This window comes from Pipistrellus hanaki, assembly GCF_964339955.1.
Source record: "Pipistrellus hanaki genome assembly, chromosome: 8".
In the NCBI taxonomy this organism is placed as follows: Eukaryota; Metazoa; Chordata; class Mammalia; order Chiroptera; family Vespertilionidae; genus Pipistrellus; species Pipistrellus hanaki.
Window position 1 is genome coordinate 65,061,837 of NC_140510.1, and position 23,718 is coordinate 65,085,554.

A 23,718-nucleotide genomic window follows, 5' to 3' on the forward strand; every position below is an offset into this window, starting at 1 on the left:
GGGACAGAACACGTTTATTTCAACAGCCATGGTAGTGTATGGTGGGCTCTTACCACCATGACAATGAGTACTCTCCATCATATAGAAGTATGATTTATATTCTACTGTGTGTGCATTTTATTTTTTAATATATTTTATTGATTTTTTTTTTTTTTACAGAAAGGAAGGGAGAGGAATAGAGAGTCAGAAACATCCATCAGCCGCCTCCTGCAGCCCACCCCCCACACACTGGGATGTGCCCACAACCAAGGAGCATGCCCCTGACCGGAATCCAACCTGGAATCCTTCAATCCGCAGGCCAACGCTCTATCCATTGAGCCAAACCGGCTTTGGCCTTTGTGTGCATTTTTAAAAACTTGTAGTCAAACTTGACAGGTAGGGAGCAATTGTACCTGACTTCAGTTGTGTGGAAGGATTAATTCCAAATGAGTAGTAGACAGCTATTAATTGGGAAGACAATTTTGGACCGAGCTCTGCAAGGCAAACGATTTGTCCCCAGAACCCTTATTAAGTTCAGACACAGACAACTTATTTCCTTAGCGGAAGCTCCCAGCGCTCACAGGCCGCAGGTTGAAACCCCCTGGAGAGCAGAAACAAACAGCCGCGGAAGCACCCGCCGGGCCCCCTGGACGCGAATGGAATTGGCCTGGGTGGGGCCGGGGGGCAGGCGCTTCGGTATTTTAAAAAGCGCCCTAGGTGATTGACCGCGCAGCCAGATCTGAAAGCCTTTCTATTTCACAGCGTATTTATTGAAATGCGACGCTCTTCCTAATCTCACTTTAATGAACTAAACGGCGCCGCCCGGTTTCTTAGAAACTGGAAGATCCTGGACCAGTGCTTGGATTTTGGAAGTAATTTGGAGAACTATTTAATCTCTCTCTCTCTCTCTCTCTCTCTCTCTCTCTCTCTCTCTCTCTCTCTCTCTCTCTCTCTCTCACACACACACACACACACACACACACACACACACACACACTCCTGGTGACTGTATCCCCAGGAGAGTTCAGTAAAAACCTGCATCCCCGTTTGGAGCGCAGTGATCTTCCCTAACGGGGCAGGGCGACCGGCTGCGCCGTTGCTTCACCGGCTTTTTTGTGGGCTCCCCTCACCCTCGAAACACAGGCGAGTGCTTTCCAAGTCCCGTGAGTCATCAAAACCCAGTGACAGCGCGGGGATTTGGGGGTGGATTATGTGGATAAGCAGGAAAGTCTCAAGGTTAAATTAACAGAACCTCGCCAGGGACAGCTGTGGGTGTCATCACCAGGGACAGCTGACGGGGCCTCTGGTCGCCAGCAGGTGTGGCCGGGAGAGCAGGAGCCGCATCTTAAAATACCACCAGGACGGCGATTACATTCTGTCCAAAGACCCTTCGGACTGGCGGGTCAGCGCGCAACTTAACTCCTCGCTCTGCGTCCAGGAGTAGATGTGCGCCAGACGCAGCCACCCGCGGTCCGTGGAGGAGGGGAGAATTACCCCTCTCTCTCCTTTGGACGGGACGCCCCGCAGGGCTCCCAGCCCGTGGGAGAGCGGACTTGACTGCAGACCCAGCTCACTCCCCGACGACTGGTTCCCAGGGCGGCTCCCGGGTTCGCGGGGTGTCACCCTGCACCCAGGGGTTGGCCTGTGTCCCACCAGAGGAGACAGGCTAGTAGTCTCTGCCCAGCTGGGTCCAGGGCTGGAGCCGGTCTCTGTCGCAGCTCCTGCGATCTGCAAGGGCAGGTGCGGGCCGGGAGCAATGGGAGGTTTAAGGCCGCTGGCACAAGCCCTCTTGTCGCGCGAGGTGGGGGCGGGGAACTCGCTGGCACGTGTCTTGTCAACCCAGGCACTCGACGTCTCCACCAAAGCTTGTTTTGTTTGTCTTGTTTGTATGGGACCCAGTCTTTAGACCCAACTCTGCGGGTTTTGTGACGCCCCTCCCCCATGCAAGGGTCCGAGGGGTGTGTCGCGTATAATGCAGTGGAGTATTTACCATCCTGGAAGCTCACCGGCCCCTCCCAGCGACCCCTCTCCCACCTAATCTTCGCGTTCGCACCAATCTGAAAAGCAGCAAAGAAACCCAAGATACCAGTACGCAGGATGCGAAACTTGCGCGGGCAGGAGATGCGCGAGTTCAGTCCTCCTTCCTCCGGTGCTGTCACCCGCGTTATCCGCACATCCCAGCCCCAAAGGTCTTACAAAACGGGCCCCGCCCAGCGTGCCTGTCTCCCCACCTCTTTCAAAGATGCGAAAGGTGTCTGGACCTGGAGGGCAGGTCGGCGCGACGTAAACTCGGAGGGACCGGGGCTTGGAATCACCGAGAGTCCTGGGATTTCCGCCGGTAAATTCCTGGCAGTCGCCCAGCAGGGGCCCGCACCTGCAGTCTGCACCGCGCCGAGGTCCTGGTGCGCGCGGTGGGTCACCGGGCCGGAGGGCCTCCGGACTCGGACAGAACAAGCTCTGAATGCCACCGCGGGGATGCGCGGGAAGGCACGAGGACCCTCCGGCCACGCGTCCGGCCCCAATTAGAGGCAGATGCCTGATGCTCACACGTGTCTCAGGTTCTTCTTAGCCTAGAACCATAGGCTAATCAATTCTCCCTGAGAATCGAAAAAGGATTGTTTAAAATAAACAAAAATTTGAAAGCGGGATTATATCATTGGTTGTAATTTAAAAGGTGGAGTAAATTTCCAAATTCTTTTCAATAGAGACAAGACAGACTCCAGAAGCATTAAAAGTAACTTTTTGTTGAAATTTATTTACAACCAGAGTAAGACCAACAGGGGAAGTATTTAGGCAAGTCCCGGATATCCCCTTCAGGGCTTTTTTTTTTTTTTTAATATATTTTATTGATTTTTTACAGAGAGGAGAGAGAGGGAGAGAGAGTTAGAAACGTCGATGAGAGAGAAACACCGACCAGCTGCCTCCTGCACACTCCCCACCGGGGATGTGCCTGCAACCGATGTACATGCCCCTGACCGGAATCGAACCTGGGACCTTTCAGTCCGAAGACCGACCACTGAGCCAAACCGGTTTCGGCTCCCCTTCAGGGCTTTCTAAGGGAACAAGACTGGCACTTTAACACTGCCCCAGGTTTAAATCCAACCTCTGCTGCTTCCTACACTGTATGACTAGAGCAAGTTAATGAATCTCCTCGTGCTCCCTTGTCCTCGTACTAACTAGATACAATCTAGCTGTTTCTTAAATATATATTTTGTTAATCCTCACCTGAGGATATCTTTCCATTGATATTTTTAGAGAGAGGAAGAAAAAGGAAGAGGAAGAGAGAGCAAGCCAGCGATGAACTGGCTGCCTCCTGCTCCTCCCCCACACCGGAATGGAATGTTCAACCAACTGAGCCACACTGGCCAGAGCATAACCTGGTTGTTTTGAGAAGTAAATAATCTTTGTAAAATGCTGAGAACAATGCCAGCACGTACAAAGTACTCAAAGAATATATGCAATTACTATTAATATTATATAGTATATCATCTTATATAACCCATTATATAATATTAATATAATATTGTAGTAATATAGTAGCCATAACGTGCAATAGTAGTAATATAATGCAATCCTACATTATATTGCTATTATATAATTATATAATGGTAATGTGCTGGTGTCATTAAACACTGTTGTCATCACATAAACCATTTCCCCAGTTCTGCCAAGATAGCTTATTCAAGATGGGAGACCCAAGCAGCTGGCCCAAGGGCAACAGGCCACTGAGCTCTCATGCTGCCAACCCCAGGTCACTGGACCTGTCCTCAGAAAAGTCTCCTAGAGAGTGTGGTCTGGTTCTTGGGAGGGAGGCTGGGACAGGTGGGGGAGAGATGGTTAGCTGTCTGAGATGGTAGGTGAAGGATGCAACTTCCATTTCCCTGATTCTCCCACCCTGCCACTTCCATAACTGGTCCTTTGCAAGGAGTTGTTCCAAGTTTTGAGTTTATTTATAGCAATCCTTTCTCCCATCATCCTGCACTTCTGCAATGTATAAATTGGCAAAGTCCAACCTCTATTTCAGTTGAACATAAATGAATTTGAAAACCTTGGGAACAAACCAACAAGAAATATTCTTTTTCACCAAGGAAGCATTCATGTGATATATCTATTGTATTTTCCTCCCTCATGTCCTTTTCTTCCTCTCAACTGCCTTGATCCTGCTACCCCCCAATATACAAATATCTCCTACAGGCCCACATACTCTGAAACAGGGAAATAGGGCTTCAGATCACTCCTCTCGGTGCAAATGTATCCTCCAAATCAGAAACAGTCATTCATCACTGTCTAATATGAACCCAGCTTGACATCCATTAGAATTCATTTTATCTGAAATATCTTAGTCATAGTGTGTCTTCAATAATTGGCCTATCTTGTTTCTCGATTCCTCCTCCTCCCTCTCTCTCTTCTTTTTAGTTTTGGAGCAATCCTCTCTTTCCAGGAGCTTTTCTTTTCTTTCTGTCTCTAAAAACTTCCATTTTGATAATACTTCCTTCTTTGTCTTCCTTCCTTCCTTTCTTCTTCTTTTCTTTCTTTCTTTCTTTCTTTTTTTTTTTTTTAGACACATGGAGGGATAAAGATATAGAAACATTAATGAGGGAAAATCACTGATTGCCTGCCTCCCACATGCCTCCTACTATAAGGATGGTGCCCGCCATTTAGGCATGTGCCCCCAACCAGGAATCATACCAGTTACCTCCTGTTTCATGGGTGGACACTCAACCACTAAGCAACACCAGGTGGGCTGGGTGATACTTCCTTCTTTTTGAGTTCAGAAAGCTTCTTTGATTCCTCCCTCCCAGGGTGACCTGCCACTCTGTTCCAGAATGCCCCAGGGTCTGGCGCCTGCCTTCCTGGGTCTTCCTCCCCCAGTGAAGCTGCTCTGCTTGCTCTTCTGAAATTGGGGATTCCTCATCAATCAGAGGAGCAGAGCGCAAGCCACTCTCCCTTTATTGGAAAAGTGACCTTGTTCAAGATGGACCAGGGATTATGGTTTCTATCTCAGGGGTGACTCTTATGACCCTTGTGACAGGGGTCACATCAGTCTTCTCGCCTCTGCTGCAGCTACACAGTTTCTGTTTTTCTCTCCTGCTAAGTAGGGCCGAAGTCTTGTAAAGTTTTGCTTTATCGGTTGTTTTTGTGACAAGCAAGAAGCACTCCCTTTGGCTGAGCAATATTCCCGCTTACTGCTCTGAGGAAGCCAGCACAGCCTCTTTTCAAGCCCCCCACTGCAGGGCTATGTGTACTGTTCTCTTCTGAACGGACCTGCTGCTTTCTTTGGATTTACCTTCCAAGACCACCAGCTGGAGAATGATGGCTGCTTCTCTAGCATCTTTGGGCTCCTCTGGAAAAGTGCTTCCTCTCCCCTTCTCCTGGAGGTTGTACCACTCAGGAGAGACAGAGCCCCTGCCCTCACCGTGTGGAGCAGGGGTTTCTAGCTCACCCAGTCTGCAAGCCTTGTTTCTTCCTCTCTGGGGACTGGGGGCGACAAGTCCAGGCGAGGGGGTGGGTAGACTCCAAGAAGCAATGCCTTTATTTTCTTTCAAATAAAAGTGCAATTTGCAGACAACACCCCCCACCCCCACCCCCCATGAAGGCTCTGTCGGACAAGTCTGTGTCGAATTCTTGAGCCGTAACCACAAGAAGGGAGGCGCTAGGGAAGTCCCAACTCCCAGACCTCCAGCAGTGACATCTGTCTTACTCTCTGAGTGGGAGAGAGGGATGGACTCCAGGAGCCTCTGCGGGGAAGATTGGTTCCCCATGATCCTTTCCATTGCCCCAGGGCAGTGTCTTCAGAAAAGGGAAGGGTGGGGGGGAGGTCCCAGGAATGTCAGGCCCTAAGAACTGCCTCTTTCTAGGCTCAGCTCATCTGCAAGGTTGGCCTCCAGGCCCAGCCCCAGTTTGCTAAACTGCAGAATTCAAAGCGAACAGTAAGTAGCTGCTTACCAAGGTGTTGCTGAATAATACAGTTCCTTCATTCTCCCCTGTCGCCCTGCCCTTTTTTTTCCTTCGCCAAATTCTCCTGCCTGACCTCCCTTCTCTTCTGTAAGCTACCTGGCTGAGCCGCCTAGACTTCCCTGGTTGATATAGCCCCACCCCCCCAGCATTCCATAGCTGCCCCCTCCCTAGTTTTCTTCCCATCAACCAAGTACTTCTAGCTTTTTTTTTTTTTTTTTTTTTTTTTTTTTTTTTTTTTTTTAAAAAAAAAGCTGAGCCTCACCCCACAAACAATCTCCAGACAGGTTGCATGTATGTTCTTCTAGGTTATTTTCTGCAACATCAGCTCTGCCGGGAGGAAAAGCGGCGTGTTTCGATCACCAGGGTAGACCCAGCGCTCGGAACAGCGCGCAGCAGAAGCTCCGTGAGTACGTGTGGGATGGCTGGAAGGCCGTGCGATGTGTTCTGGGGACACAGCCGGAAGACACGCCCAGCCCACCATTCAGCGGAGGAGGAGAGGGTAGAATAACGTAATCAAAACTGCCCCTAGGAAAGGTTTCTGAGGGCCAGGTTTGCAGGTGTCTGAGGCTCTGGAAGTAACCAGCGAGCAAGGAGCCTGAGGATTTCATGAGAAACCTCGGAAGTGGTAATGAAGGACTGCAGGGGAGAGTGGGACCAGCACTCTCCCATGCGCGCGAAGGAAGCAGCAGCCAAGGGGGCGATGCTCCCGGCGCCGCTAAAGCCACTGCCTCCTCCATCGCTTGGGGCCGCCAGCGCAGCAAGTCCGGATTCTCCGCAGGCCATCGCACCCCGGGGCTGCGCTCCAAGGATCCGCAGCTCCGGGGCGCAACGCTAAAGAGAGAACTCAGGTCGGGCGGAGGGACTTTCTGCCTGGGAGGGAGGGGGGTGGGCTCTGAAAGGCCCAGGAGTCAAGGGCGGAATCCAGCGAGGGCCTGGGGGCCGGACTTCGGATGCCCGACTTCACACACTATTTATAATTGGGCTGCAAAACCAAGAGAGGCCACTCGGAGTAGTGCTCCTACCTCAGGCGCTAAGTACCCGGAAATCATTGCCCGGTTAAGATTGTGCCCTGAGTCGCCCCTCCTCCACACATCTCTAGACATGGCAGAATCTCTTCAGGGGGCTCGAGTGGAAGAATCAGCGCCGAAGGTCCAGGTTCAAGGCGCAAAGAGGACGGGACCTGCTAGGGTGGAGTTGGAGGGGTGAGGGTGAGAGAGGCACAAGATCCCCGCCCTAGGACCCTCTGCAGAGTGAGCCCAGGGCGCCTGCCCTCAGCGCTCAGGGTGCTGCGGGCCGCCGGGAAGGAACCTGAATTGGCGACTCCCAAATCCGGACAGCTTTTCCACGCGCGCCCTGGGGCTTTGAGCTTTCCCGGGTTCCCCGCTAAGAACGGGGCCCCTGCCTCCCACTTCCACCCCCCTGCTCACTGCACACGTCCTTCCCCCACAGCCCAGTCGCCTCGGGAGAATCGGTTTTTGTTTTTATTTGTTATTTTAAAAATATATATTTTATTGATTCTTTACAGAGAGGAAGGGAGAGGGAGAGCTAGAAACATCGATCAGCAGTCTCCTGCACTGTGCCCACAACCAAGGTACAAGTCCTTGACCGGAATCGAACCTGGGACCCTTGAGTCCGCAGGCCGTCTCTCTATCCACTGAGCCAAACCGGTTAGGGCGAGAATTGGTTTTAGTTCAGCTCCTCCTGGGAGCTTCCAAGGAAGGAGGAGGCTGGGTTTATAGGTAGGCCTGGCGGGAGCTCAGGAGGGGTTGGTGGAGGGAGTGGCGACTCCGAGTGCGTTTCCGCGTGTAGAGAGGGACGCGTGCCCAGATGCGGGATCCGCGCCACCGGGGCACGCTTCCTGGCCGTCCGGGCTCGGGAGCCGTCGGGCCGGCGCGCAGCAGGCTCCGGGCGGGGCGGGGCAGGGAGCCCCGTCTCCCCGGGCGGCGACGGTAACCGGACCCCAGAGGTGGAAACACCGGCTTCTCCGCTCCTCCACACCCGCTCCGGGAGGGATTGGCCCCAGCACTTTCGCTTTGGGTGTGACGGACGCGGACAGCGCGCCGAGGAGCTCGGCGTAATTAATAAAGATTAAGCCCATCGCGTCAAAACGCCCTTTTAATTACGGAGAGAAGGGCGCGGGGCGGGGCGGGGGGATTTATTTGCATTTGGAAGATTCCCTTGGTGGGGCGGGCTTCACCGTGGAGGCGTCCGCTGGGACCCAGGACTAATGGGTCACCCCTGGGCCAAGGCATCCTTGTTTCGGATCGATGTGTCCCCATACTGGCTCCCTCTCCTCGCCACCTCTGAGACCTACTGCCTGAGACTCACCCCCTCCCCCATCTCCATCTGCAACCGCGCTGGTTGGGGTGGTCCTCTCTCCCCTCAAGGATCAGAGGGACCTGGGGGACTCCGCTCCCTTGTCCCACCTCCCAGCCCCGCCGCACGCTTCCCGCTGCGCCTCGCTGTTCCCCCCATTTCCCACCCAGAGGGGAGCCCCAGGGGCCCGGGCCACCCATCCTGCCCCGGCGTGAGAACGTGTGTGTGGATGGATGGTTGTGCATCTGTGTGGCTCTGTCTGTCTGCCTATGGCAGTGTTTTTCAACCTTTTTTGGGCAAAGGCACACTTGTTTCATGAAAAAAATCACGAGGCACACCACCATTAGAAAATGTTAAAAAATTTAACTCTGTGCCTATATTGACTATATATAAAGTAATTCTCTTGAATAGGAATCAAATAAACACAAAGAAAGTATTTTATAATTACTTTATTATGAAATATTAAGTAAACAAAATAGTGAAAAATTATAAAATTCTTGTCTTGTCTGCACCTACGGCACACCAGGCAACATGTGCCGCGGAACAGCGGTTGAAAAACGCTGGCCTATGGCGTTGGAGGTGTCTGAGTGTGTGCAAATGTGTGTGTGTGAAGGTGTGTGCCTGGGGGTGTCCCTGTATGGAACTTTTGTGTCTGTCTGTCTAAGAACAGGCATGCTCTGTTTTGCTAAAACACCACCCTGTCTCGTGCCTCTCTGGCCACCTGCTGCAGCCCAGGCAAAAAGTGCGGCTCTCCGCTGAGCATCGCTGCAGCCAACGCTGGGCTTTAGCCCAAGACCCTCCTCCTCCCCGTTGAGGGGGGGGGGAGAGCAAGTGCTTCCCCCTCAGCAGGGGCTGGGGGCGGGAGGGGGAGGCTGAGTGGCCGCGTGGAGGGCCCGAGAGCCGGGAAGCGGCTTCAAAGGTTTCCGTAACGACTTTTCGGCCTTTATTTATGCCCCTATTAATACAGTATCCATCATGTAGATATCGATCTTTATCCTTTAAACTGATACGCTGGGAATCAATTAGCCATGCAGATTACATTTCCTACAAATCCAAATGTTAATCTCTCAGACTCTGGGCCAGTGATATATATTTTTGCAGCCAGATAGTATTCGATTTCGTTTAAAAATGAAAAGAAAGAATAATAATAATAAAAAAAAGAGTTCTCTGAAGCTTATTCCTCTTGGGACTACTTGTCTTAACTCTTGGCCCCGGGCTGGGCGCTGGGAACCTGGGGACCGTAATGCCTCTTGCGGAATCTTGGGGGAGGAGAGGAGCACAGGCCACAGTGCGCGCGGAGGCGCGAGGGGACCCCGGCTGCGCTCCGAGGCGGCACAGGCCCGCCGCCCGCGCTGTCCGCCTCTCCATCCCCCTCAGAGTTCTCCCATCCCCGCCCTCCTAAATGCAAATTATCCCCCCATTCCTCGCCGCACACCCAAGGCTAATTTGAAGTTTCTCCTCCAGAAAGAGAAACTTTGTTTAACGGGGGAGATTGGTGTTTTCCTGGGGGGTGGAAAGTTGAAGCTCTAGAAAGGAACTTTATGTCATTCAATTATAGAGATTGGAAGGGATGAAGCCTCTGTTTTGTGTGTGTGTGTGTGTGTGTGTGTGTGTGTGTGTGTTTTGAGCCCCCCCCCTCCCCTCTCTCCCCTTTACCTTCCGTTCTGAAAGGGTGGCGGGGTCACAGGAGGCAGACGGCCCCTCCTGGCTATGCACCGTGAGGTCCTGGGGCCGGCAGACAGGCTGGGCGCTCTTCCTACATCCTCCTCCAGCCCCACCTGCGCTCCTCCGGGCCCGGAGGAATCCCACCGGGTGGGCTGGCGACGACCCGACTCCTTCAACCCCCCCACCCCCGCCACACCTGCTGTGTTTGCTCCAGGGGTTTGGCCGCGCGCGTCTCCTGCTCTGAGCGCCTTTAAAAGGACGTGGGCGCTGCTGGTCCCGGCTCAGCCAGGCCTCTGCGGCCTCCCGCTCCGGGCCTCCATGCCGCGCCTGTCCAGGCCCAGCTTCAGACCCTGGGCTCCACCATCCTCCCAGATCTCTCTTTCCTGGTCCTTCTGCCCCCCGCCTCCTGAAACCCACCCACAGAGCGATTTCCCGCGGGATGGAAGGGATTCAGGCGGGGAGGCGGCGGCGGCGGCTCCGGCACCAGAAAACGCGGAGTCCCACAGAGACCTGGCCCAATCCAAGCCAACGGCCTCCACTCACTCTTCTTCTCCCCACCTCCACTCACTCTTCTTCTCCCACCTTTCCTGCCCCGCACTCCCCGGACCTCGGAGGGAGGGGGACCCAGTGTGTGTGTGTGTGTGTGTGTGTGTGTGTGTGTGTCCGAGAACGGCCCAAACACCTGCGTCAGAAGTTCAGCGTGGTCATTTGCCTTCCCTTTCACCCCAGACTTCAAGGAAACCCACAGACCCTCCGCTTCCCCCAGTGATCCTATCCATGTCCCCAAACTCCTCTCCCGCCTCCATTCGGATTCCTCTATTTCGCAAGTCCGAAACTCCCCCTAATACAGCCAACTCCCCCCTTCCCAGACCCCTCAATTTTTACCCTTCCCCACCTCCCCCTCCCCCCATGGGGCTCACACCACACCGCTTACACATGCTAGCAGGGCAGTTACTGAATTTCCCTCATGGGGTCTAACCAAGTTGGGCAGAACATTGTTTAAAGATTGGAGAGGGTTTATTTAAAATTTTTAATGAACCACTCCCCCCCCCCCCCCAGAGTCAGGCTGGGGCATCTTATCTTCCATATTTGCATAAAAGTAATTTTTGCAGAAACAAATGAGCGTCTGTAAGCAACAAGTTGTCCTGACACCCATTCTCTCCCTCCCTCTCTGCCTCTCGACAAATTTTCTTTTCCACCGCTCTTCCCCTCCCTTCCTTTCTCTCTCCCCTTCCTCCTCTTCTCTCCCCACAAACCACATGCTCTTTATGGAGAACTCGCTCAGATGCCGCCCCCCCCCTGCCCCCAGGGGCAGCGGCACCGCAGGGGCAAAACCAAGGCTGCCGCCTCGCAGCACATTTCGGTGGGGCGCCCAGATCCCCATCTCATCCCCAAATCCTCTCATCCCCACTGAGTTTCCAAAGGAGAACCTCGGCGCCAACGCTTTTGACAAATAGCTGCGGGGGTCCTAGGATGACCATGGCTGCGCCTGGCTAAGACGTGCGGATTGAAACCCAAGCAGTCACCAATCCGGTGTCACCGGGCATCATCGCGCCCAGCCCAGGAGCATGGGGTGCCGGACCGGGCGCCTTTATTTCCTCCGGTATACACGGGAAAGCCTTGAGAGTGATGCCTGTGACTTGGTGCTGGGCCAGGCGGGTCCCTGCCAGTCGGAGCCCCGCCTCCAGACAGGGGGGGGGGGAACAGGGGGGAAGGCCTGGGTGGCAGATGCCACCATCTCCAAGGTCAGGGATGTTATTTGACACGGATTATCATTTTCCCGTAAGGCCTGTGTCCGGCTACACACGATGTCATCTCTCAGAGGCTGGAGAAGTCCGTGGGCCGTGAAACGCCTGGGCTGGGGGTCCCACGATTGTGGGGGCTGCGTGTTGAAGGGTGACACGCAGCCCAAGCTGACGCCCCTCCCCCAGGGTTTGGACTGTAGGTCCGTGCAAGCAACCCCGCAGGGAAGGAGACCCTTCAAGTAAAGAGGCAGGACCCCCCTGTGCCCCCACCAAACTCGAGCAGGCTGCGGCTATCTGTTTCACCTGCGGTGCCAATGAAGCCGGGGCGGAGGAAGTCCTTTTAAAATCAAAGGATGCTATGAGTGCCTTCATTCTGCACGTGCGCAGACAGCGGGGTGGACGGCCCGGCTTGTCCACAGAACTGGCCCGGGGACTCTCCTGGCTGCTTTCCGGGTTCTGTGTCCGCACGGAGAACCGCTGCCTCCCAAACCTGGGCTCCGGGTGCAGGGCCAGGCGCTTGCCTTCCGAGCCGCATTACCGGGCAACACGGTGGTGGTGCCAATTAGCTCCAGATCCGGCTGGGGGACGCTGTGGTCCCCAGGCTCCGGGCGGGGAAGGTGGAGACCCCCTCCCTGCTTCGGGGGCCGGTGCCTTTGGCTCTGGAGAGGCTTGGAAAGAAGTAGGCGAGGCCCAACCTTCGGAGATCAGGAAGGATGGTCTGGAAAGTAGAAGCGGAGATGTGCTCTCCGAAGCAAATCTGGGAAATCTGGGACCACCCTGCCCTCCGCGACCTGTTGCGCGAGAAAGTGCCCCGCTGGCTCTGGGCCGGTCTGAGCCACCGGCCCGGAAGCCGCAGCCAGCATCGCCTCCCTGGCCCTCCTGGCCAGACCTCGAGGACGCCAGCCCCGGGGAATCTGGACTCCCGAGGACTTTGGAAGTGGCTCGGCAGCCGCACCGGCCCAGCTGCTGGGCCTCCGGGTCTTCTGGCCATTGTGGGGTGGGAAAGGGTCGAGCTAACCTTCTGGCTGCTGAAACCTCAGAGCGCTAGGGCTGGGGAGAGGCCGAAAAGGAGACAGCCCGGAGCTGCGGGTCCTCACCCCCTCCCCTCCCTCACACATACCCTCGGGGCCTATAGTTGCACGTTTTTATGGCAAGCAGTGGTGGTTTTGGATGCGCGTGATCCAGAACCGCACTAGAGATCCAGATCCACCGTCAGTACCTCGATTCAAAGGTCCTCCCGGCTCTGCCTCTGCGGCGAAGGGAAGGGCGCGCAACCCGGGAGGACGAGTCCGCAGCCAGCGCGCCCATTCCCCACCTCGGCTCTCCGCAGAGCGCAGGCTGTGTAGGGGAGAGAGGGCGCGGGTCTGCGCCAGGAGGGCCCCATAGGAACCGGGGGCTCAACAACAACAACAACAACAACAACAACAAAAACCCCAAAAAACAAAAAACCTGTGAGACTCGCCCCAGGACAGTTTTTAACCGCCCACCGCCGTCCTGGGTTCCTTTTCAGCGCAATTTGGAGTCCCTATTGCCTCTGGAAATACACTTTCAGTACCTCCCTCCCCCAACAATTACCGCTGACCCCAGAGAGTGCTCTGTCTGCTTCACCCAGCCTTTTGGAGACAGAAAACCCAGCTCCCGAGAGGCAATCCCCTGAGAAGGGGCTTGAGAAACAGGGACACAGACTTTGGTGGCCCCATGTGTGCACAAAGGAAATGAGAAAGTTTCCCCCTTGACAAATTGAATCATTTTTAATAAAACCGGGTTGAGCCGGGCCCCATACTCAACAGCATCTCTCCTTTGTACTATGAATGCACATGGGGCGCTATCACCCTTGGGTGGGTGTAGGGGTGTCCAGAAGTTTTCGGGTGCCTCCAGAGGCTTCTCGTAGCTGCTTCCAGGTCCACCAAGCCTTCTGACATTGGGCCCAGCCCAGAGCTGCCTGCTTTCCCGCTTGTGAGTGGATTTTTAAAGGGCCAACGTGCAGACGATTGAGCAGCTATTCTTCGAGACCCCCCGCCCCCCCTTCCAATCTTGCCTTCTGAGTTTGCCTTAATTAGGGGGTTGGGAGCCCGAGTTCACATAAAATCTGTCAAAGGAGTTGGGGGAAGGGAGGACCGGGAGAGAGGGGTGGAGAACTCCAGTGCAGGAAAAATTCAAAAATCGTAAAAAGAAAAGGGGGAACTTGAAGCCCAGAAGTCATTGTTTCCTTTATTTCAAAGGGAAAAACCTGCCCGATTCTCATCCTTTTGATTGATTAAGGCCCTGAATACCTCGCAGCCCCGGAGTGACAGTCCCTGAATAGACGGGAGCGCATAAAGCGCGGTGCAGAGCCCGGGGCTGGCACTGGGGGTGTAAAGGAGGCGAGTTCGCTGGCACTTACCAAGTTATAAATAAAAGGCTGTGCACAATGGTACCTTCTCTGGGGACAGACAGTCTTTACAACACTCCTGGCGTCATATCCTGCTGGGGACACTTCAGCTCCTAGCCAAGACTCCGCTCCTTTTATTTTTCCAGCAGTTTAGCCTGAATGCCATAATAAATTCCTGAGAACAAACGCGGCGGCCGGGCAAAACCTGAACGTATAGACGCGGGTCTGCCGGCGTGTTGGGAATCTATACATTGAGATTTAGAGCTGGGGCTTCGCAGTCCCGGTTTTTCAATAAAGAAGAGGAGACCCTTTTCTTCTCCTCCCCTCCCCAGACTTCAAGTAGCAGTCTTGCGGCCTCCTCCCCACCTCTGTCCGCCTGCACAATCCCCCCCCCTCTCCCCAGCGGAGAAGACAAAAGAACTGGTCAGCACAGCCTGGACTCCTCCTGAGAGAACCCCTTAACAAGCCTAGGCCAAGGGGCATTGACCAGAGGAAGGAAGGCCACGCATGTCTGGGGGTTCCCAATGCCTTCTTATGGAATTGAGCCCCCTCCAGTGGCAGCAAGCCAAGTAAAGTGTGTGTGTGTGTGTGTGTGTGTGAGAGAGAGAGAGAGAGAGAGAGAGAGAGAGAGAGAGAGAGAGAGAGAGAGAACATAGACATAGTCACGCAGAGAGAAATAGAGTCAGAGACAGAGAAAGACACAGAATACTGAGAGAGACAAAGAGATAGAGAAATAGACAGCCAAAGAGTGAAACCCATAGAGTGACAGACAGAGACGCAGAGGCTGGGACCCCTCCCTGCTCTCAGCAGCTGTCACCTCCCTCAGGCTCTCTCTCCCAGTTTCTATGAGTCTATCCTTCTCTCCTGGGGCTGGGGCGCAGCGCGGGTCCCTCTGGGGCCGGCCGAGGTCCCGGCACCTCCGGGGATGGGAAGAGAAAGTGGCCGCTGTCGCCCAATCAGCGCGTGTCTCCGCCACCCGGGACGGTCTCCCCGTCGGCCAATCGCAGCTCAGGGCTCTTGACCAAGCTTTGGGTGAAAGAACTAATAAATGCTCAAGAGCCAGGATCCCCGCACTCGGTGTCACGACAGGAAGAGACTCCGGCCGGCCTTGCTCCCGGCCCCACCCCCTTCCCTGGCTCGTCGCGGCGCGCAGAGACCCCTCCCCAGCGTCCCAGGCGCGGGGCCACTCGCCCGATTCCCAATAAACTTTCCCACCCTGGGCTCGAAATCCTGGACTCGGGCTTCCCAGCCTGGTTCCTTCTCGAGCCCCCCTCTCCCAGGACTAGAAGCGAGCAGTCCCCCTCCCCACGGCCCTCCCTCCGTCTCCAGCCTCTTTGGGGAGGGGCTCTCCGCGCTCCGGGGGAGTTCCCGAGGGTTACCAGCGCCTCGCTCGCCTCCCTATCTCGCCTTTACCTGGATATAATTTCCAAACGAAGCTGCCCCCAGGATGACCACGCTGGCCGGAGCTGTGCCCAGGATGATGCGGCCGGGCCCGGGGCAGAACTACCCGCGCAGCGGGTTCCCGCTGGAAGGTAAGCGAGGGCCTCAGCAGCGCGCGGGGTCCGGGTCTGGGCCAGGGCTGCTCCCGCTACCAGGGTCCCTGCAGGCTCCTTGAGCGATCCAGGGACCCCATTCCCTGGGCACCCCACCCCAGGGGGAAGGAAGGAACAGTTGGGGCGAGATCCGCACCCGGTTTCCTCTCTGTAAACGCAGCGCGATTCTCTCTGAGAGCTTTTGCACAGCTTGGCGGCCGGGCCTGCGCCAGGCGGGTCCCCTTTGCCCTGTTGTTTTGGAAAAGCCTTGGCGGGGAAGGGGCGAAGGGGCTTCTGAGCGCCAGAAAGCATCTTCTCCGTAGTTTGTTCAGGCAAAGGCGTCTCAACATTTGTCCCGGCTCTGCCCATATTTGCTAAGCTCTTTCTTGTTAAGTTCCGGAAAAAAATTTCTTTCCTACGCACAGTAGTGGCGGCGAGGCCCTGGGATTTTTAGTATTCATTATTTATTGAGTCTCACTCTTCTTAAGCGGCTTCTTGAAGTTTCCATAACCCGTTTGGGAAACTGACAAAGTCAGTTGGAAGGTGCTGGTCACTCCAGGGACACAGGAAGTTATGCAAGTCCCAGTCCTTCTGACAGTTTGAGAGGTTGGGGCGCCCCAGCGGGTCCGGTGGCTGCTACCTTAGGACCTCGGTCCAGAGTAGAATGTAATACCCAGGACATGGCTCGAGGCAAGGGGGGCCTGCGAGCAGATCGGGTTTGTCCCTGTCCCCAGATGTAACAGGTGACATGCCTGCCACCTGCAGCCTCCTTTTGGGTCCCTCTTTGATCCTTGGCTACCGCGTTCTTAGCTGGAAATCCCAAAGGCTGTCAGCTCCTCCAAGTCCCTCAGCAAGGGAGCAGGCCTGCTTGGGCAGGGTTTGGTGTGAGGAAGGTTCCAGAAAGCTGAAGCCTGGGTGAACTGCCTGCCAGGAGGCTGTTTCTTGAGCAAGACACACTCTGTGCCAGCTACAGGGTCGCCGGGTTCCCCAGAGTTGCCACCTTACCTGGGCCAAAAGGGAAGACGGTTTCGCTGGTCCAAGTTATTTGCCCTGGTTGCTCCTTCCGCACAAGATTAGGTGGCCCTGAATTGCTTAATAGTTTGAACTAACGTGATTGAAAAGGGGGCCTGGGGCTGGAAGCTGGACGGAGCCGGTTCATGGCAGAGGCTGTCGCGTTAGGATTGGCCCAAAGAGCGCTAAGTTAGAGGCTCAGCCTCCCGGTGGCTGCCCCCCACTCCCCTGAAATGACATTTCGCTTGCCTCTCTTTTCACCTTCTGTCTCCAGTGTCCACCCCCCTCGGCCAGGGTCGAGTCAACCAGCTGGGCGGTGTGTTTATCAACGGCAGGCCGCTGCCCAACCATATCCGCCACAAGATCGTGGAGATGGCCCACCACGGGATCCGGCCCTGCGTCATCTCCCGACAGCTGCGCGTGTCCCACGGCTGCGTCTCCAAGATCCTGTGCAGGTACCAGGAGACCGGCTCCATCCGGCCCGGCGCCATTGGCGGCAGCAAGCCCAAGGTGAGCTCTGGAGGCCTCGGGCCTGCCATCTCCCGGTTAGGGCAAGGGCAGGCTGGGGCAAGAAAGGGTGCCTTCTGGCACTTTCCAAGAAGAAGTTATTTTTCAAGTCTGGGGAGGTGTGTGTGTGTGTGTGTGTGTGTGTGTTGTATCAGGTGTGTGTGTGGGGGGACTTAGTTGCTGCCCAAGCCGAGATTCCTTGATAAACACTAAAAGAAAACCCCAGCGCTTCTGTAAAGAAAATATAGCATTTTTAAATGCCCAGAATCTCGTAATTCCTCAACACATTACTTTGACAGGCAACCGCCAAACTGTCCGCATCCACTTGTTGCTGGTTTCTTCCTCAAGCATCTCCCCAGCTCCCACCCGCTGCCCTGGCCTTCCCAAAACTAATCTAAGGAGCCTCTGCTTTTTTTAATGGCCGCTTTCCCAGCCCCTGTCCCCAATCTCTTCCAGTGCAAATTGTCTTCAAGGAGTCAAAAGCGGAGTGATGTGTTTTCATTGTAAGGAGCCCATGATTTGGCTTTTAAAAAAGCAGTTTGGCGCTCTCCTCAAGTGATTCTGGTTCCCTTTAAAAAAAGAAGAGAGAGAGAGAGTCTTCCTGGCGAGGGCTGAGTGGGAGGGGGTCGGTTCAGGGCTGCCTTTTCTTTTGGGTGTGGGGGAAATGCAATATAGTTTTCTGGTTGCCACGGGGCACCGTCAAAGGGAGCGTTCTGGTAAATGTAAGACTTCTGAACACCCTCCTCTCCTCCTGCCTTCTCAGTGCCCTTTGCACCCTTCCTAAGAAGCCCTGGGAACTCTTTTAATTGGAAAACAATTAAGAGCCAGTTGCCTCAATTATGCCTATTTGTTATCCACTCTCATTCTTGGAAACCTCATACTCACCTTTTGCATTTCACTCTGCTCTTTAGCTAAAATCCGGGGCTCCTTTGGGGAGGCGACAGTTGCGCATCTAATTTGATTGCTCTGCCCTTCTTTCAAGCGTTTCTTTTTGTTTAGTTTCATTTTCGTGTTGATTTTGTCTAAGGACTTCCCTCTCTGTATTTCCCGGGATCCAAACACCTCTTTTTCATTTATCCTGATTGTCGGAGCTTAGCTGGCTGGGGAGGAGGAGGGTACCCAGATGGCTTTGGGGTGGGTGACTTTCTGGCAGGCCCTCCCGCAGAGTAAACTGCCTTAGAGAGGGGGGGGGGGCTCTGCTAGCACCCCCCACCCTGCCTTAGAGAGGGGGAGGCTTCTCAGGGGGCCCAGAGGACTGGGTAGCAACACCTGCCCGCCTGTTCTCTTAAAGCAGGTGACAACGCCTGACGTGGAGAAGAAAATCGAGGAATACAAACGAGAGAACCCCGGCATGTTCAGCTGGGAAATCCGAGACAAATTACTCAAGGACGCGGTCTGCGACCGCAACACCGTGCCCTCAGGTACCCGGCCCGCTCGCGTCCCCTGCGGCGTCCTCAGCGCTGTTTCCCCGGCGGGTCCTTTCCCTGTATTCACCTCAATGATCGATCTGGGCCACGGGGACCCCAGCTCCTCCCTGGGCCCCTGAAATACTTAGGAACCACCGTTTTACGGTGGGAGCGGCGAACCGCTGGTCCTGAGGCTGAGACCAACCCAGGGGGCCCCCCAAAGACGATTTTTTTTTGTCGGGAAAACGCGGCAGGAAACCCGAGGCGGAGGCCAAGCATTTATTAATATTGATGTTCTCTTTTAAAGAGAAACAAATGTTTTGGTGAGCCCAGTGGAAGGGAGATGGGGCCGGGCCCGCGGAGGAGGCTTCGCGGTGTGTACGGGGGCTGCAGTGTCCCCCGGGGTCCCCGGCGGAGGGCGCGGAGAGGCCAGCGCAGCCCCAGCCCAGGGCGCGCGGGAAAGTTTGTTTTTAATTAAAAGGCAACTCCCTCCCACCCACCCCTCACTCCCCCTGCGAGAACGAGATGTTTCAGGGCACGGATTTGTTTACCACGCTGGGATCTGGAAAAAATAAATGGGGGGAGAGCGCGTTTTCTTTTGATTTTTACAATAGGAAACGGTCCTGCAGCTGAAATGGAAACCCTTTCTAGTCTAAAAACAGTTGAACTGCAGGGGAAGGGGCCGCTGCCGTTCTGCCTCCCTGGCCGGGAACCGCGGGGCCGCCCAGTGCCTGCAGGTGGTGGGGGTGGGGGTGCAGGGTGGGCTGCGGGAGGCTTCTCCCAGATCGGAGGCCTAGACCCCGCTATGGAATCCAGAAGGGAGGCAGAGAACAGCGGCTCAGGCCCTGGCTTGGAGGTGCAAGCTTCCCAGGCTCCAATCTCCCTTTCCCTAGATGGGAGTGGGGGTGGGGGGTGGTCGAATGGGTGGCTGAGAGGTGGAAGAAGAAGGTGGAGGCCCCAGGAGCCAGGAGGAGACAGAAGTTGGCTGTGCCGGGCCGCGGGTCCGGGGCGCAGACTGGGGGTGGGGGCTCCGTGCTGCCCAGCCCAGCACCAACTCAGCGGTCTGCGCTCCCCACTCCTCCCGCCCCCAGTGAGTTCCATCAGCCGCATCCTGAGGAGTAAATTCGGAAAGGGAGAGGAGGAGGAGGTCGACCTGGAGCGGAAGGAGGCAGAGGAGAGCGAGAAGAAGGCGAAACACAGCATCGACGGCATCCTGAGCGAGCGAGGTAAGCGCGCCTCGGGCCTGCACCGGGCGGGCGGACTGTGGCTCTGGCGCTGTGGCCAGAGGCGGCCGGCTCCCGCGGGGGTCCAGGCCTCCTGGCTCCTACCCCCCGCCCCCTAAGAGCTTTCCAGTGAGGGACGCACTTGCAATTAAAACGAACGTTTTCTCTTTTGCTTTCTCTATGTTAAAGATCTTTCTTTCGCACCCCCTCCCGCCTAAAACTATAAATTGTATTTTTGGTGCGGGGCCGCCCTCCTGCCTTTGGGCGGGGACTGGGCGCCTAGAGTGGCTGGGGATGAGGAGACAGTCTGTGATATCGAGGTTGAAGGGACTTTTGTGTCCTCAGGAAAGCCCCTGATCTCCAGAGTTTCTAACATCAGAGGAGGGAGGGAGGAGGAGGAGAGAGGAGGGAGCGAAGGAGGAAGGGAGGGAGGGAGAGAGAGAGAGAGAGAGAGAGAGAGAGAGAGAGAGAGAGAGAGAGACTCTCAATGCTTTGATAGGCAGTGAGCCTGAAAGTTGCCCCTCAGCGGCTACCCTATAAATATATATGTGTAAGCTGTCTGCTTTCTCTTGGTTTTAAATTGGTTTGCAAACGTGATGGGGTCTGGTTTGTGTGTGTCTGGGAAGTAAAACCGAGGGGACCTGGGCTTTGGACCCTTAGTGCCCACCCGTTCCTCCTTGGCTGCAAACTGGCAGCATCTGGAGAAAATCTCTCCCTGAGAACCACGAGTGCAGCCTGCCTGCCTGCCTTTCACTGGCTGCGGGTCCTCTTCAGACTTAAGGTGCCCACCCGCCCCCTCCCAAAGGGCCCAACCCCCTGGAGCCCAACCGGAAAGGGGTGACTGCATCGAGAAGTCTCAGAAGATTTGCACCTCAGTGGTTCTGGCCTTGGGGTTGGTTGTATGTCTTCAAATTGGAAAAGGTACTGAGTCCCCGCCCCCTCCCCTGGCGTCCTCTGCTCTGACCAGCTGGGTCCATGGCCCCCTCAGCCCCGGACTAATATATAAACCAAGGCAAAATCTGTACTCAGAAAGCACACTTAGATTTAGATGCTCCAAATCCAAATGGCTGCTTTTAGATGCTCTGGAACCATCAGGCAATGATGAAAAAGCACCGGAAGCCATGGCAGGTTGCTTCCCTCCCTTAGAAGCAGGGCTCTCACAGGGGCTCGGTCTGAGCTTCTCCTTTGAGAGCGGTGCTTCCCTTTTCAGTCTCTGAGAAGACATCTGAGCTTTTATTCTAGCCTATATACAGCGTGGAGGTGCTGGGGAGGGAAGACAGTGAGAAACCAGACACCCCCAAACCCATCGGGCCCCTTGGGGCAGGGTAGTGGGGCCCGGAGCCCAGAGCGTCCCAGAGGCTCCAGAAGGACTGGGAGGAGGCACAGCTTTGCTACTTGTTGCCAGAGGCGCCAAGCGAGGCCGATCCGAGGCTCCCTCACAGCACAGGCAACCGAGGCCCAGGAGACAAAACGCCCCAAATGAGCTGGTCAAACATTTGTACAACTTTTCCAGCTTTTACAAAGAAGGCCTTCTCTACACAAGCTACACTTGGAGATGAACTTGGGAGACAAAGCCCGGAGAGTCCATTGAAACTCACACTTTAGCTCGGCCCAGACAAAGCTCCGGCTCGCAGCAGCTTGATGTGAACAAAGGAAGGCAACCTTTTTATAATTCAAGGAGAAAAGAAGAGAAAACAGCCCCACAAAGGGCGGCGAATAGACATTATGGGCTTGCAATGAGGGATGAATTATTCAATGAGCCCCAATAGCTGCTGCGCCAGGAAGTTTTATGGACTCTCCAGCGTGAAAAAGTGGCCATTTCACCTACAAAATGTTTCTAGTCTTTTGGGCCAGCTAGCTGGAGCGGGCTGCCATTCAAGGGCAATTGCTACCGTTTTAAAAATCAGAGAATTCTCCCCAGCGGGGGTCGCACGGTTGCAAACACACACGCACACACCTCCGAGGCTGGAGCCTAATTTAATTTGGGGTTGTCAAGGATGAAGCAGCCACAGTCTCTCGCCAGCGCCTCTGGCTCCTTTGCCAGATGAACCCTGCAGGGCAAGAAGGGCCCAGGGAAAGGAGAGGGAAGTGTAGTTTGAAGGAAAGTTTAGAAACCTCAAACCATTCTCTCTGCTGTTCGGGTATCACACGCCACAGGCCGCCCGGCTTGTAAAATAGAAGGCAGCTGGCTCTGAGCGCCCAGGCGGAGGAGCGGGAGGCTGGCCGACAAGGGGCCTTTGGGTGCCCTGACCAGGGCGCTGTGCTCTCTGGAGGTTCCAGCTTCCTTGTGGGCCTGAGGGTGCCGCTGAGACTGGTTTTCCAGGGGACATCTTTCCAGGGGATATAACTTTCCCTGGCCCCTCGCCTAATCCAGGGGCAGCGCAGGGTGCCCACCCGGTGCCCCCTTGCTGGGTCCATCCTTCCAACATCTTTGCGGGTGGAAGGGGAGGAGTGGTCGGTCAGGGCACACCCAGCCCCACCACCCTGGCCCCTGATGGCACAGAGATCCGAGCTGATGCAGCCCGAGGAGCCAAGCCCTGGTCGCAGCATCAGGGGCTGTGGGGATGGCCTGCGCTGCGGCCACTCAATGGTAGCCTCTGTTCCTCCCCCAGCGCGGCCAGTGGGCCCCGCGGGCGCTGCCACAATGGGCCGCCCCTCCCCTGCGCCAAAGCTCCGCCGCCCCCTCCCCTGCGATCCGGGCTAGCAGCTTAGCTCTCCGGGCTGCAGCCGACTCAATTGCCTCCTTTATGTCCTTCTCACTTTCATCTAGACACAGCCCGCCCCCCCTTCTCTCTTTTTTTTTTTCTTCTCTCCCTTGCCTGAGGCTCACATTAGTGAAATTTCTGCAACCTCCCCCCATTTTTTTTCTTATTTTAAAGAAAGCCCTTAACACAAAAGCAGTGACTAATCAATAGAAACTGCTCCTTCATCATCATCTCCTCCTCCTCCTCCTCCTCCTCCTCCTCCTCCTCCTCCTCCCCCTCCTCCTCCTCCCTCCTTCCCTCCCCCCTCCTCCTCTTACTCCTCCTCCAGAAGGGTGACGCTTTTCCTGTTTGGGAGTTTTGGGAAACATTTTTGCTCCCTATCGTAATGGAATTAGAGGACAGATGAGGCCTGTAAATGGACACGCGACTGCAAGATTGTCGCTTAAATATTTAGATGCAACGTTACAATCACCGACTTGTTGCAGCGGCTTTGAAGTGGCGCTCGGGGGTTGGGGGTTGGGGGGAGAGGCCAGATCGCCACATGGATGTTTTGATTGGGGCTGCCGATGCGCTTCCACGGGGCTCTCCCCGTTTCCACAGCGCCAGCGAGCGAGCGTGGGAGGTTTGCAACGATCCCAAAGGTTGAGCTAAGAGACCCCAAGCGTAGGTCGGTTGGGGCTTCTCCTCCTTTCACGTCTCTCCCTTCCTTGTTGACCATTTTTGAAAAAACAGTGCTGCTTTTTTTCTTTCTTTCTTTGAGAAAGTCAAAGTGACAAAAGTTTTGCTGGAATCCTCGCCCGGCCCGTGTGCGCACTTGAGCTCTTCTAAAATGAACGAGATTCACGCCAGCTTTTTTTTGGGGGGGGCGTGAGATAAAGCAATCAACATGCCAAGGTTATAGGTCCTCGAAGCATTTCATTTCCAGGGGAATCATGAAAAGGCCACTTCCTGTTTGACGGCAGCGCCACTAAAACGGAGGGAAAGCGCCTCTTATCCGAGCTATCGCCCTATCCGTGTCCCCCCCCCCCCCCCAATAAGCAGAGAAGGACAATTTGGCGCGAGGCTAGGGGGTAGAGGACGAACTTTCCCACAGATTAAAATCACTAGGTTATCAGATCTTAGGTTTGTGGCATCGGAACCGTTCTTGGAGTGCACAGCCCACTCTCTTTTGTCAGAACCGCGAATCTGACCCCAGCGTCATCATCGAAGTCTTGGGCAGACAATTTCCTATTTCCCCAGAGATACACTGCATCTTAACACATGCATGAGAAATGTCAGAACTCGAATTAAATTACAACAC

At 55.2% G+C, this 23,718-nt stretch overlaps 1 protein-coding gene across 3 annotated transcripts in view; it reads left to right on the forward strand.

Annotated features, from left to right (window-relative positions):
- The first annotated feature begins 15,121 nt into the window (after nt 1-15,121).
- The window catches only part of PAX3 (paired box 3), a 91,942-nt gene continuing 83,345 nt past the window's right edge, over nt 15,122-23,718 (forward strand). For 2 of the 3 annotated variants that reach the window (XM_084891397.1, XM_084891399.1), the window contains exons 1-4: nt 15,122-15,566; nt 16,852-17,087; nt 18,376-18,505; nt 19,582-19,716. In XM_084891397.1, coding sequence (XP_084747523.1) covers nt 15,482-15,566; nt 16,852-17,087; nt 18,376-18,505; nt 19,582-19,716 — 586 coding nt within the window. In that variant the 5' untranslated portion in view covers nt 15,122-15,481. The remainder of the gene's footprint in view (nt 15,567-16,851; nt 17,088-18,375; nt 18,506-19,581; nt 19,717-23,718) is intronic. The other variant, XM_084891398.1, reaches the window with a different exon arrangement.